Here is a 15,886-nt window from a genome sequence, read left to right as displayed (position 1 = left end):
GTGCTGCACTGGGCCACTCTGACCATGTCATGGTACACCTGATTCCTGCATACAGGCAGAAACTAAAGTTCTGCAAACCTGTAGTGAGGACATCAAGGAAGTGGACCAGCGAGGCTGTGGAGGATCTCCAGGCATGTTTGGACTCTACTGACTGGGATGTGTTCAGGACTGCTACCAACAGTCTGGATGAGTACACGGAGGCTGTGACGTCCTACATCAGCTTCTGTGAGGACTGCTGTGTTCCATCACGCACCAGGGTGAGTTACAACAACGACAAACCCTGGTTCACAGCCCAACTCAGACACCTAAGGTTGGCAAAGGAAGAGGCCTTCAGGAGTGGGGACAAAGACAGATACAAAGAGTCAAACTACAAGTTTATCAAGATCAATATTCCTTTATTTGTCCCGCGAGGGGAAAAGTGCAATGCAGATTAGAAACAAAACAGTATATACAAAAGAGTGAGGATTTAAATAAAAATAAAAAGAAAGAAATTGTAAAAAAATTGTTAGAAATTGTAGATCGTATTTACAGATTGTTATGTACATGTTTTTAATGCACAGCTTATTGTCCAGACTATTGCACTGATTACTTGGAGTAGGCGGTGAAAGAGGCTACACGACTGTACTCTGAGAAGCTCCAACACCAGTTCTCTGCTAACGACTCTCCGTCTGTCTGAAAAGGGCTCAGGCAGATTACCAACTACAAGCCTAAAGCCCCCCACTCCATCAACGATCGATGCCTAGCCAATGACCTGAATGAGTTCTGCTGCTGCTTTGAAAGACAAAGGGACAGTCCAGCAACCACCCCCCACGACACCTCAGTGACGACTCTTTCCATCCATGAGAGGGACATCAACAAGCTCTTCAGGAGACGGAACCCCCGGAAAGCAGCTGGACCGGATTCTGTCTCCCCATCCGCCTTGAAGCACTGCGCTGATCAGCTGTCTCCAGTGTTCACAGACATTTTTACCACCTCACTGGAGACATGTCATGTGCCAGCCTGTTTCAAGTCTTCAACCATCATCCCTGTTCCCAAGAAGCCAAGGACCACAGGACTTAACGACCTCAGACCCGTCGCCCTAACCTCTGTGGTCATGAAGTCCTTTGAGCGCCTTGTGCTCTCACACCTCAAACACATCACTGACCCTCTTCTGGACCCCCTGCAGTTTGCCTACAGAGCCAACAGGTCTGTAGACGATGCAGTCAACCTCCACCTCATCCTCCAGCACCTGGACTCCGTGGGAACCTATGCTAGGATCCTGTTTGTGGATTTCAGCTCTGCCTTCAACACCATCATCCCAACTCTGCTTCAGGAGAAGCTCTCCCAGCTGAGCATGCCTGACTCCACTTGCAGGTGGATTACAGACTTCCTGTCTGACAGGAAACAGTGCGTGAAGCTGGGGAAACACATCTCCATCGCAAAGACCATCAGCACCGGATCCCCCCAGGGCTGCATTCTTTCTCCTCTGCTCTTCTCCCTGTACACAAACAGCTGCACCTCCAGTCACCAGTCTGTCAAGCTCCTGAAGTTTGTGGATGACACCACCCTCATCAGACCCATCTCTGATGTCAACGAGTCCGCCTACAGGTTGGAGGTTGACCATCTGGTGACCTGGTGCAACCAGAACAACCTGGAGCTCAACATTCTAAAGACAGTGGAGATGGTTGTGGACAACAGGAAGAACTCAGCCTCACCTGCCCCCATCACCCTCTGTGACTCCACTATTGACACTGTGGAGTCTTTCCGCATCCTGGGAACTATCATCTCCCAGGACCTCAAGTGGGAGCCGAACATCAGCTCCCTCATCAAGAAAGCACAGCAGAGGATGTACTTCCTACGGCAGCTGAAGAAATTCAGCCTGCCAAAGACAATGATGGTGCACTTCTACACAGCCATCAGTCCATCCTCACCTCCTCCATCACCATCTGGTACGCTGCTGCCACCGCCAAGGACAAGGGCAGACTGCAGCGTGTCATTCGGTCTGCAGAGAAGGTGATTGGCTGCAATCTCCCATCTCTCCAGGACCTGTACGCCTCCAGGACCTTGAGGCGTGCAGAAAAGATTGTGGCCGATCCCTCTCACCCCGGACACAAACTCTTTGAGACACTCCCCTTTGGCAGGAGGCTGTGGTCTATCAGCACCAAAACCTCACGCCATAAGAACAGTTTTTTCCCGTCTCTGGTCAGCCTTATCAACAAGGCCTGGAACCCCCCAACACTCTTCACACTCCACCTCTGCCTCATCTTGTCACATTGACATAGACACAGCTCTATGCGTTACATTAATGCTCAGCTTGGACTTCTTTCTGAAAAAACAGACTTTGTTTCCGGAAAAAACAAACAAACAAAAAACAGACTTGTGTATATATATGTGTGTACATATATTTATATTGTTATATTTTGTACTCTTATTTTTAGTAGATGTGTCATACACCAACTACACCACAACAAATTCCTCATATGTGTAAAATCGTACTTGGCAATAAAGCTTTTTCTGATTCTGATTCTGATTCTGATTTTGATTCTGAGTTGAGTCCAAGGGAGGGATCACCAGGGAGGGTTGAGGGTTGGAGGGAGAAAGCTTGGGCAGAGGGGGGTTGTGGATAGTGGTGAGGTGTGAAGGGCGGGGGAATGTAGCGCCATTCCTGGCTAAATCTGTTGAAAAAGCAGTTTAGCTCATTGGACTTCTCAAGGCTGCCAGCTGCTGGTCTGTCTTTTGCCTTGAGCCCTGTGATCTCCTTCATTCCTGTCCACACATCCTTCGCTCTGTTCTGCTGGAGTTTGGCCTCCAGCTTCCTCCTGTAGGCATCTCTGCTCTGCCTCAGCTTCTCCCTCAGCTCGTGTTGCACACTCCACAGTTCTTTTTTGTCCCCTGACCTGAAAGCTTCTTTCTTCTTGTTCAGGAGACTTTTCAGTTCACTGGTGATCCAGGGCATAGTGTTGGGAGAGCAGTGTACAGTCTGGGTTGGCAGTATGGTCTGTTCACAGAATTTGATGTATTCTGGGATACACTTTACACTCTGCTTCATTCACAAACAGCACAATCCCTCTTCCCTTCTTCTTACCACTCCGAGCCACGTGTCTGTCCGCCTGCACACAGCTGAAGCCAGGTACCTCCAAGCTCCGGTCCGGGACATCTGAAAGCAAACCATGACTCTGTAAAAGTCATTAGGCTGCACTGTCAGCGTTCCCACTGAGTCCTGACTAGCGCGACAAGCTCGTCCATCTTATTTGGAACTAACGGTGTGTATCTCCGTGCCTTCGTCTTCTGTTTGGCTCTGGCTCTGCAGCCCCGACGTCGTTTTTTCAGCTCGTCCGGGACTACAATCCTCTCTCCGGGCAGCAGTGAGGATTTACACAGCGTGATCAGCTGCTCACGTGTGTAGACAATGCCCCCACTGCCCTCTGTATGGCCCTCTGTTGAAAGGAGCATAAAAAGTAACAGAAAGGCCACCAAAAAAGTTGTGCACGAACATTGCGACGCAGTTTCCAAAAACGCTGTAAGAAAATAGAAATTAAAAGAAACGTAGAAAAACACACTAAAAGAACAAAAGAAGAATGAAAACAACGGAGCAACAGGCTGCCACCTAACACAGTGCCATCTTCATTTGCATGTTTGGCAGATGTGGAAATGTCACAAACTGGTTTAGCTTGGCCTCCAGTGGTTAAAATGAGCTTGCACTTTTTACCTCGGAATGTCTCAAAATAGCTCCACATTGCAAAAGCTGCATGTAGAGGCTCACATAGTAGACATTGTAATAAAAAGTTCATCATGAAATAGCCTGCTCAATGCCATTAAATGCTGAGTAATGTGTTTGCATATGGTGGAGGAACTTATATATTTTGTGCTGCAGCATGAGCACAGAGGTGGTGCAGAGGTAACGCTGCTGTCCACCACTAATAGCACCTCTGGTTGTGTCAACACAAATGGCAGTATTCACTGGAGCACAGACAGTGAGGCCCCCTCCATCATTACCATCATTCAGGTGCCCTTGAGCAAGGCTGTTGACTCCCAAACTATAGATTGGAGGCAGTCTATAAATCAGACGCATACCTGTAGAAGCAGACATTAGATAGATTCATGCCTGGATGTGATACGATTACCATGTTTGCTTTCCATCACACATTCACATATTTTCCTGCCATCTTCTCTTTGGTCCCAGGGTAAACTCTGGGTGACCTTTGAGCTGCTGGATGGGTAACTGTTCCTCTTCCATTCCTCAGTATTTCTAAAGTTATGTTTTAGTTGGAACTATTTAGCTTTGAACTTAGATTGAAATAATTCATGCTTTGGTTTCGTTTTTTTGAGAAAGAAGAGAGAAGGAAGTTTTAGGGCCCCCCACTGATGTCCCCATAACGGTAAGGTCACATACACACCCTTCTCAAGACAATCTGAATCAACTAACCAAACACAAAAAATGAGTTTCATACATCCATATTAAAAAAAAAACAAAAACAAAAAAAAAACTGCAAACACAATGTGCATCTTACCGCCTTGACAGGGCTACAACAACTACTTTATACTAGCAAGCAATACCCCCAGTATGCAATTTCACATTAAGTAACTTAAAATAAAGTCTACAGCCTACAGACTAACTTAACTTTGGTAGTGAACAGGTTTAGTTCATCCAGCGCTTTTTGTGGTTTCATTTGCAGCTGTGCAGTGTGATCATTCCCTATAAGTTCTGTAAGAGAAGATGAGAAAATGCTTTTGAGTACTTTGATTAATCAGTATATCAGAATTATTAATGAAACCAGAGCACAACACTGAACTAAATAAGATTATCCTGGTATCTAATCTTTCCCCTGCTGTCTGTTTCCTCTTTGTTGTTTATGTAAGTGAGTCAGAGTTAGAGCAGTGGTAATGATAATTTCCTAGGAACAAGAAAAGGATGGGTGGAGCCATTAGACCCAGCCAGGTATCTACATGCAGCTAGGTGGGGGAGGGAGAAAGCAGAGACAGAGGACAGCTTGACTTGAGAAACGTCCAGGTTTTTAACACAGGTGGTTTATTTACAAAAGTGGTGCCATGAGACACATGTAAACACAGAACACAGAATGAAATAAAATAACCCCGTCAGGCATGAGCCAGTCTAGTCTGTACCACACGTGGTGCAGGTGACTACAGTACCTACCTGACAACAGGAAGGTTATAACATTATTCATTCTCCATGTTGAACCACTTCACATAGTTTACCATGTATTATACAATTACAGTCAGACATACACAGATCACAATCAATAATTAACCACCTCATACTTGGTCTGTCCCAGTGACATCACTCATGATGTCACCCAGTGTATATATATGCAGGAAGTGTTCAAACAACTTCAGCATCTACCTGCAAGACATGGAGGGGAGGGTAAGTAGCAACGAGAGGAAATGCTTGACTTAACACAGAACTGAACCAATTAACCAAACTAAACTTTTAAACAATACTTTTCAGTGTTTTACTTTACCCAGAAAGGAAGTTAACTATCTAAACATAATATTTACACAAACATTAAACACAGATAAACCTGGGATATACCGTATATGTATATTAAGTCCGGCCCCCACAGTGCTTTGAATAATTTGGGCCCTTGGACAAATACAGTAATCGTACCTCATGTTGTGAAAAGGCTAACAGTACATTATGAAGTGTAATGTTTTCTATTTTGAAGTAAATTTTCAATTAATCAATAAAAAATAAAAAATCAAGTGATGTTGAATATACAGTGTAGTCCAGACGAATGTGGATTTAATGTGTGTTATTTCTCTATGATTGACATTGTTGTCATGGCAACTGCTAACCTAAATCACAGATACAGAATGTGTCTTGCTTTCTCTGGGACACACTAACTGGTGTAAATGTAGTTGTCAGAATATGTCTGAGTCAGAAATAAATATGGACTAACTGTCTGAGCCTTGTCTGCCTTGGTTTCATGCTGGCTCAATCACAAGAGATGGACTTTAATTCACTGATTAAATGTTTTGTTATCACCAATCGTTCTGGACATCTGATCTTGAATAAAAATCAGAAGCAGACATTTGAGTGATACGTTTGAGAACCCCTGATATAAACAATATTACCACATATCAGGCTCAGGAACACGTTGTAAAACTATTGTTGGTAAACAGTTGTTTTTATTTACATTTTACACAGCATCCCAGCTTTTTTGGAATCAGGGTTGTACATATTTTGATCACAATAACTCTGCTGGGCTTTCAAAAACTGTCCACCTAAATAGAGGAACGGTTGTCATGGCATAGGTCTTGTTATAATTGCTTTGTTTGGCTCGTTCAACAGAAAGAAGCTGTCTCCCACTGGATCCTGAATGCCACCGTACTGAAGGCAAACACACATCAATCCGAAGATTACTGTAAGAACAGCTTTCAGGTCACAGGATTGTTAAATAGCACATTTGTGCTGTGCGTGTTTTTGGAATGACAACCACTTTTTAAAATCATTTTCACCGACTTTATTTATTTTTACCTTTTCACATGAGACATACACAGTGACACGCAGAGGGCAGTGCTTTATCATTGCTGAACTGAAACTGCCATCTGTTTTCATGCTCCTGTCTTTTCTGTCTCTTTGTTACAGTGTCTGAATCCGACTGCTTTGTCATTCTCTCTCTCCCCACGGCGACGACAAGGACCTACCGCACAAAAACAGTGTCCAACAATAACAACCCAGAGTGGAATGAAACTTTTACCTTCAGGGTCCCAAACCATGTGAAAGTGAGTCCACTCAGTATTAGCGTGACATCAAACACAAGCATCTGGCTGACTGTACAGTTATGCTCAGTCCACCCTGGAAAAAAAAAAAACAGTTCACCTCATCTTTCCTCGGCGGTGTAGCAAGCACATTAATATTCAAATGACAACAATGTGTAGTCTTTTTTGCTACAGTTTTAACGGTGGCTGCTTCACTTGGGAAGATTGAGTTCCTCTGCTGTTTCCCCAGAACATTTTAGAGATCAGGATGTATGATGAGGACCCAATGGCACGTGATGACATGATTTGTACACTTTTGTTTGACATCACCAACCTCACAGTCGGGAAGAAGGAGACCGAGGTCTTCATCATAAACCCTGAGGTAAAAGCATCAACAAAATATTGAAAATGACTTTTGCAACACTTGCTGTAATTGTGATGCATTTTGGCATGGGACTGATCTGTGACCAGCTGTACTTGGTCAGAAGAAAAGAAGTTGTTTCTAAGTGTATGCCATGTTCTTTCTTATGTTAGTAGCGTGAATGTGCTTATAATATGGCCATTAACCAAATGATTATGATTCAAGATTATTCCTGTGTCTATTTCTGTATAGAGAGAGGACACACTGCAAATAGAGTTTGAGCTACTTGACAGGTAACTGAGATTCATATATTGCTCTGTTTACATTCTTACAAGATATTTGCAGAAATTTGCTCTTATTCTAGTACACCTTCTGATCTTCTTCACAATAAATGTCTTTTTTTTGTAGTAAGGACCAACCATGTGAATATCTCAGTAATGGCGTCCTTGTGGTAAGACTTTTGAAATGGCTTCAACTTGTATGTCTAAATAAACACACCCCTCCATCCTCCATGTTAGCTGAAATCCTGTCAAAGTATGGATGATCACCAGCTTGGAATACAAGAAGCCATGTAATTCCCAAGGACAGGATGACTGAAATCATGGATTAGAGTGACAAGAATGAATGAACGTTATCAACAGAATGTGAAGTAACAGTTCTGATGTATTTCCAAAGATGTTGTGCATTGTGATGCAGAGATATCTACTGAAGTTAGCACGCTAAGCAGCTAGCCTCAGCCAGTCCTGTCTTGTAATACCACTTTGTACCTCAAGAGGTGATAGTCTGACAGTAAAGCCTACTGTGGTTTCAGCTGGCATGAATGCAAGTTTACAACATTTCAAAGCCCTCTTAACTTTTTTTGTCAAGCAACCTTCCACAGGTGGCCAATTCTTACACATTGTACCGTTAAGATGGCTGCAGGAGGATTTTGGAATTGCATCAAAAAGTTGGCATTAACGTTTAAGTCTGAAATCTTTGACTTTCTGTGTATTATTGAGTGAAACCAAAAATATCAGCGCACCCACTGCCACACTTGTGACACTGATTCATGTCGTTTTCTAAGGGTTCGTATAGCAAGTGTGTAAATCGCCATCAAGCTAGCTCAATGTATTGCCCTCAATAATTTGGTCAAATGGCACAAGGAATCAACGGGAAACTTAAGGTCACACACTCCCATGAATTTCAGTAAAACACTAATTTGACATGGAAATGAAGCAATGCATTTGAGTTTTGATAGTGATTATATATGACCATCAAGCTGCCTCACAACACAGACCAGGAAGGTCCTGATACTTGTACAAACAATTATGAAGTATGAATGTATCTTGCTTTAATGACCCTAACAAGAGTAACTGTGTCTCTGTGTCTTCCAGGCTGCCCCATTCTCTGCAATCGATATCCATGTTGACAAGCTATTAAGCAATAAATGTATGTAGGCTACAATTCTGTCCAATTCAATTCGTCAGGTTGAAATGACTTAAAGCTGTCGCTGTCCTGGTCAAATAGTGCTTTCATTAATTGGAAAGAATGATTGAGCCAGCTTCACAGGCATGAATGACTTCATTGAACTCTTAAGATTGTCGGGACAATGACTTCATTGGTGGCCAACATTCAATTTTAAGCTGCTCAAATGGCTTTGGAATTATGCTAACTATTAGTAATGACTTATGAAGCAACCCTGAATGCTATTGATCAGTTTTCAATTTCAATTTTTTTTGCCAGCTATTACGGAAATGGTGGTGAAGCTGAGGGGGGCCTTTCAGGAGAGCCAAACAGTTAATCGAAAGGACACCGCAAAACTGCGCTTCCTCATCAATAGAGACTTGGAGACAGAGCTAAATGTTGAAGTGAGTTTTAACTGTCTGTTAGTGTTATCTGTTTGACAGAAAGAACTTTTCACCCTCATGCTGTTCTTTTATAAGAACTTCGTAGCTGCTTTTCTCTACACGCCTACAAAGTGCAACAAATTAACATATTAATCAAAATTGCAAGAAATGTTTAACGTAACATGTTATTTATCTCTTTGTATTCCAGATGCATTATCATACATTTGTCTCTACTGGTGGAAAGCAATATTCTGTAAATGTCAAGCCTCTACCAGCCGAACATGCTGACAAATTGTCCCTTGTTATTGATCAGGTAAGGACTTAGTAGTTTGTGTGCAGCTAGATTAAGTGCTGCCTTTGTATTGAACAGCTGAACATATGAGTCAGAGCCAGGCCAAGCTGTTATTTTTCATTATTGCCTCAGATATGTCAAAATAGTATGTCCTTCACTCCCTTGCCATCATTATTGATGTGTTCATTAAGCTATCTAGAAAACCAATTTAGGTAGACCTTACATTCAAATTAATCAATATTACTGTCATCATCTTTAATGCCATTACATTTTCTCTGCAAACATTTGAGTAATTTCAAAGATCCTACAATCACATTAACAATGTTGACACCTGAAGACAGGAAAAGTCTTTCACCAGCTAGAAATTACTGACTGAAAAGTTACCGTAGTCACTCTTTTCTCTTTCACCTCAGATTTATAGGAGATGAACATAAGAAATCTTACTTGTTGGCTGTTTAAATGATATTTGTTTTATAGTAATGTGGCATTTTTTTCCTTCACAGGAGACAGTGGATTTAGATGTGGAAACGCATGAGTGGTAAGGTGTAGCAGTATGGAGACACCCAAATATTACACCATATGTCATTCCAAAACCATGGGCACTGATCTGCTACTCTAACAGCCTCCACCCTTCTGAGGGGGCTGCAGGGATTTGCTCCCATTCTACCACAAAAGCATTAGTCAAGTAAATTTTATTTGTATACATCAATCAATTTTGCCTAAAGGGACTTCACAAAATGTGCAGCATATGACACTATCGATCCTCAGACCCTCAATACAGAAAAAGTTGCCTAAAAAACCCTTTAAAAAATGGAAGAGGCCTCAGGAAGGACAAAAGAAGAGACAGATGTGTGTACAGAATAAAGTGAGCTTGACCATTCATGTTGGTATTCCAGTTCATTCCAAAGATGTCTGATGGGGTTGAGGTCAGCGGTCTGTGCAGGAAAGTCAAGTTCTTCCACACCAAACTAGAAAGGCATTCTTTTAAGATTCTTTTTCTTTTATAGAGCTGTTGTTGTGCACATGGGTACTGTGCCTTCTGACCATAGACAACACAATACTGCACAGGAGTGCAACAAACTTGACACTTCTCACCCAGAAGAGTCAGTCAGTGAAACAATGCTTTTTGTGTTCTGCTTCACTTGCATTTACCTTGGACGTCCACAGTGAGGAGGATCCTCTTGCAGTTCGTCTGGATTTTGACATCCCACCTCAAGAGAAAGAGTATCTGAAGAAGAGGAAAGGTGTTGTGGCACAGGCTTTGCAGAAGATTTTAGGCCTTGGCTCACAACTAGGACCTGAACAGGTAGAGTGCAACTCTTGGACATTATTACGTTGTTATTACCTTATTATTGTTATTTAAAAACTCTGGTGTACTGCAAAATGCAGAGATTTACCTGGTGGTGAAAGGCTTAATCAGCACTGAGTGAACTTGTTTGCCAAGGGCTTGAATGTAACGAATGTTATTCATGGTGTTAGGGTTAGGTTACTGTAAAAGTAAATAAATAAAAATGATTTGCAGAAAAAAAAAAAAGCAATATTATGTAAGTGGACCAAACATCATGACCAAGATATGAAACAGCACCATGACATCATGCACTCCACCAACAAAGTTACAAGCAGGTGTTCTTCCTGGTATCTGCTGGATCCATTCTCCCAGCTTGGGGGTTACCGCTCCGAGTGCCCTGATCACTACCAGGACCACCACCACCACTGCCTTTATGCCCCACATCTTCTCCAACTCCTCCTTGAGACCCTGGTATTTCTCCAGTTTCTCGTGCTCTTTCGTCCTGATGTTATCGTCATGGGATCACTACATCCACCACTGTGACTGTCTTCTGTTCTTTGTCTACCATCACTATGTCTGGTTGGTACGCCATCACCAGTTTGTCTGTCTGGAACTGGGAGTCCCACAGGATCTTGGCTCAGTTGTTCTGGATCACCTTTGGAGGCGTCTTCCACCTTGATCCTGGGACCTCCAGCCCATACTCGGTACAGATGCTCCTGTGTACAATGCTAGCCACCTGATTATGATGCTCCATGTATGCCTTCCCTGCTAGCATCTTACACCCCGCCAGGGCCGTGCAGAGACCTTTGGAAGGGCAGGTGCTCAAAGTTAAAAAGGGGCACATTGAGCACAGATTTGAAACACGGTACAGAAGTATACCTTGCAATATAAACCGTTGAATTTTAGCGACCCTTATTCATAAAGAAGGGAACACAGAATCACAACATACCATATCATTGAAATAGTCATTTATTTTTTAGAGGCCACAACTGCAAAGCAAAATATGTGTCTTTTTACCTCATGGGTACAACATTGGACACCTTTAGTTGAGGGGATTGGTGAGGACTCCTCACCAATCCCCTCAACTAAACTCCTCACTGAGGAGGTTACTGCTGCTGATATTGCTGGAGGTGGGCTGTACTGATCCGGAGTGTAGACACTAGAAAAAACATGGGGGAGATATAGCTGATTATATAAGTGTTAGTGTCATGGAAAGATGCAAAGATAATAAACATTGAAAATGGCTCACTGGGACTGACCTGCCATACTGCTGGTAGTTTGGAGGTGACTACTCATAGACAGAGGCCTCAGCCAAGGCTAACAGTCAGTCAGTAGGTCAGTATCTCTCTTTCTCTGCATGTCTGTCTGTCTGTCAGTATTTCTCTCTCTCTCTCTCCATGTCTCTCTGTCAGTGTCAGTGTCTCTCTCTCTCTGCATTTCTGTCTAGTCTGTCTCTCTGTCAGTGTCAGTCTCTCTCTCTCTCTCTCTCTCTCTCTCTCTCTCTCTCTCTCACACACACACACACACACACACACACACACACACACATACGCAGAGAGAGAGAGAGAGAGTCGCGGTGGAGACATATGCCATGCATGGAAAAAAAAATATAGGCTAACCTTAGCCACATGCCTCATTGCTTCTAGACACAGGGAGAAAACTGCTTGACTGTCAAATAATACATGATGTGTCTCTATGCGTTTTCCCCATAACAAGAGTAGCCTACTGGTACAGAAACAACAACAAAAGCCCGTCCCGACCGACTTTATCCCCACAGCACGCACGCTGTGGTTAGCTAGCCTAACTTGTGAGAGGCAGATGCGGTATGGAGATTTGGACGACAAAGGATGCTCATTGCTCATTTCACTTCATCATATCAAGATGACACTGTGTGCACAAAAAAATAACGTTGCAGATCCTACTTACCGGGTCAGTTTTTCCACTCTCTCGGCCGTCTGGGGTCTTCGGATTGACAACTCGTTGCCAGCTGGGCATGTCCGAGCGCGTCAGGGCAGTGAGCGCATAATGAGGGTACGTTATGGACGTCATGTGACCGACCGATCTTTATTATTATTATTTCTTTTTATTAATATTATTATTTTATTATATTTTCGGAAACACAACCTGACTTTTATACGCTCATAGCCGTAAAAAAAAAACACTCTGACAAAAGGGCACTTTGGGTGCCAAGGGGCAAAGGGGCAGGTGCTCAAGCACCCTCCGCCCCCCCCCCCTGCACGTGCCTGCACCCCGCTGTTGTGTGCTGAATTGTCTCAGGAGCATCTTTGCACAGCCTGCAACTGGGGTCTTGTCTGCTGTGGTAGATCCTGGCCTCTATTGACCTTGTGTTCAAGGCTTGCTCTTGTGCAGCCACGCCTCTGTGCTGTCTTTCAGTTCAGTCTTTTCCAGCCACTGGTATGTTTTCGCTATGTCAGCCACTTCCTCAAGCTGTCGACGGTACATGCCATGCAGGGGCTTGTCTGTTGCCAACCCTTCTGGCTCCTCCTTACTGGGCTTCTGCTACCATTCACTCAGCAGAGAGCCATCTTCCTGATGTACTCCCAGAGGCTTGTTGTTTCCTCCTGAATAGTGGCTCTGACGCTCACTAGTTCGCGGCCTCCTGTCTTCCGCTTACCGTATAGCCTCAGGACTCTGGACTTAGGGTGAAACCCTCCATGCATCGTAAGGAGCTTCCTTGTCTTGATATCAGTGGCTTCCATTTCTTCCAGTGGTCAGGATATTATACTAGCAGAGTATCTGATTACTGGCAGGGTGTAGGTGTTTATTGCCTGGATCTTGTTCTTGCCATTCAGCTGACTCTTCAGGACCTGCCTCACCCTCTGAAGGTATTTGGCTGTGGCTGATCTCCATGTTGCCTCCTCGTGATTACCATTTGCTGTGGGATCCCTAGATATTTGTAGCTGCCCTGAACATCTGCTATATTGCCTTCAGGTAGTTCAACCCCTTCAGTGGCGATAATCTTCCCTCTTCTGCACACCATCCATCCACACTTATCCAGTCCGAATGACATCCCAATGTCATTGCTGTATATCCTGGGGAGGTGAGTGAGGGAGTCAATGTCACGCTCACTCTTGGCATACAGCTTGATGTCATCCATGTAGAGGAGGTGGCTGATTGTTGTCCCACTTCAGAATTAGTATCCAAAGCCACTCTTGGTGATGATCTGGCTGAGGGGGTTTAGGCCTATGCAGAACAGCAGGGGGGACAGTGCATCTCCTTGGTATATACCACATTTGATGCTCACTTCTGCAATTGGCTGTGAGCTGGCTTCCAGAGTTGTCTTCCACAACCCCATTGAGTTCTTGATGAAGGCTCTAAGTGTCCTGTCGATCTTACACAGGTCAAGGCACTCCAGTATCCGTGTGTGGCATTGAGTCATAGGCCTTCTTGTAGTCAATCCAGGCAGTGCACAGGTTGGTACTTCTGGTCTTACAGTCCTGGGTGACTGCCCTGTCAACCAGTAGTTGGTGTTTGGCTCCTCTGGTGTTGTTGCCAATTCCTTTCTGTGCTCTACTCACATACTGATCCATGTGCCTACTCATCTTAGTCACTATGATGCCTGACAGGAGCTTCCATGTTGTACTCAGGCAGGTTATAGGCCAGTAGTTGGGTGGTACCGGGCCCTTCTGTGGGTCCTTCATGATGAGGACTGTGTGGCTTTGGGTCAGCCACTCTGGGTGGGTTCCTGATCTTAGCAGCTGATTCATCTGTGCTGCCAGTCGTTCATCGAGTGCGGTTAACTTTTTGAGCCAGTAGGTGTGGATCATGTCGGGCCTAGGTGCTGTCCAGCTCTTCATCTTAGACACTCTTTCTTGGATGTCTGCAGTGGTAAATTCTACTGGTTCCTGTTCTGGAAGGCTGCTGTGGTCTGCTTTCAATTTGAGCAACCACTGGGCATTGGTGTTATGCAATGCCTCCTTCTCCCAGATACTCTTCCAGTAGAGCTCAGTTTCAGACTTTGGTGGGTTTATCGGGGTCTTCTTACTACCCTGCCATTGAGAGTAGACCTTAGCTGGGTTGTTGGAGAACAGTCTATTTATTCTCCTGGTCTCGACTTCTCTGCTGTATCTCTTAAGGCGGGTAGCCAGAGCTATGAGTCTCTGCTTGGCAGTCTCCAGAGCTTCATCTATGGACAGCTTGTTGTATCTCCTTGGCACTTCCTTCCTGATCTTTACACCTTTCTGTAGTTCAGTTAGCAAGCTAACCTCCCTCCTTGTTGCCATGATCTTGCTCTCCAGTCTCCTTTTCCATGGAGGGTTCCCCTGCTCTTTCCAGCTTCTGCTGTTCATCTTGTAGCCTAGCATGCGCAGGATGACTGTTGCCGCTGCATACATCAGCTGATTGGTCTCGGTGATGTTTTCTGTGGATATAGTCATCAGTGCCATGTTCACGTCTTCCAGTATGTATACACATATGTGTGTGCGTGTGTGTGTGTGTACACACACACACACACACACACACACACACAGATTTATTTGTACCATATAAATGTACCACATTTATGGTACAAGCATAAATGTTGCCCACAGGATGAACTGTAAAAAAATTGTGACCTCTCATCTAGCCTATGTAGCTACAGAGATCTTACATTACATCCAAATGTCAGTTTGTCCATTTCTTTGGTTTGCGACCAAATACCTGCCAATGTAAAGACATTACCATCAGCCTTAGCAGTGCTGTGTGCTTTGTGCTAGTTAGCAAATGTTAGCATGCTAACATGCTAAACTAAGATTACTTAACAAAGGTGACCATGGTGAACATTAAACATTACCTACTCAAGATCACCATGTTAACATTACTGTTATGAGCATGCTGACATTAGCATTTGGTGTAAAGCACCACTGATCTGTGAGAACCACATTTCTCTATCCTCTGCCCAGGTGCCAACTATAGCAGTGGTGGCTTCAGGAGGAGGAACCAGAGCCATGACAGGCCTGCTTGGTAGTCTGAAGGCCCTGAAGAGTATTGGGGTCCTGGATGCTACCACTTACATCACTGGAGTTTCTGGATCCACATGGTGAGAAAACCAGTTGAGTAGTCAGTGTCCACAGTATTCTACTATCAATCTTATTTTCATAGGCAGTTAGCATAGTGTACAAGGAAACATTGCAGTGGGGCTGTGAATAAGAAGCATGACCTGTTTATGCTAGAAAATAGAATATATATATATATATATATATATATATATATATATATATATATAGAGAGAGAGAGAGAGAGAGAGAGAGAGAGAGAGAGAGAGAGAGACAAGAGTCACACTCATGTATATCACAGTATAAACAGTTTGGACATTGTGTGTCCATCTCAAAAAGAAAATTGTCCCTCCTCATGAAAACTAATGGTAATTTGTATTTGGCAGGTGTGTGCTACTTTCTGCTGGACAGCACTGAAACACCTGT

The 15,886-nt window shown here is 43.8% G+C and overlaps 1 protein-coding gene across 1 annotated transcript in view; it reads left to right on the top strand.

Annotated features, from left to right (window-relative positions):
* Positions 1 to 15,886, top strand: part of LOC143328277 (cytosolic phospholipase A2 zeta-like) — a 32,362-nt gene that overhangs the window by 10,919 nt on the left and 5,557 nt on the right. The window contains exons 2-6 of the mRNA XM_076743344.1: positions 6,587 to 6,723; positions 6,950 to 7,081; positions 9,682 to 9,716; positions 10,346 to 10,484; positions 15,368 to 15,504. Of these exons, the coding sequence (XP_076599459.1) occupies positions 6,587 to 6,723; positions 6,950 to 7,081; positions 9,682 to 9,716; positions 10,346 to 10,484; positions 15,368 to 15,504 (580 nt within the window). The remainder of the gene's footprint in view (positions 1 to 6,586; positions 6,724 to 6,949; positions 7,082 to 9,681; positions 9,717 to 10,345; positions 10,485 to 15,367; positions 15,505 to 15,886) is intronic.

The sequence above is a fragment of the Chaetodon auriga genome, chromosome 11, assembly GCF_051107435.1.
Source record: "Chaetodon auriga isolate fChaAug3 chromosome 11, fChaAug3.hap1, whole genome shotgun sequence".
In the NCBI taxonomy this organism is placed as follows: domain Eukaryota; kingdom Metazoa; phylum Chordata; class Actinopteri; order Chaetodontiformes; family Chaetodontidae; genus Chaetodon; species Chaetodon auriga.
Note: the sequence above shows the minus strand (reverse complement) of the source record. Positions and strands in the feature narration are given on the sequence as shown.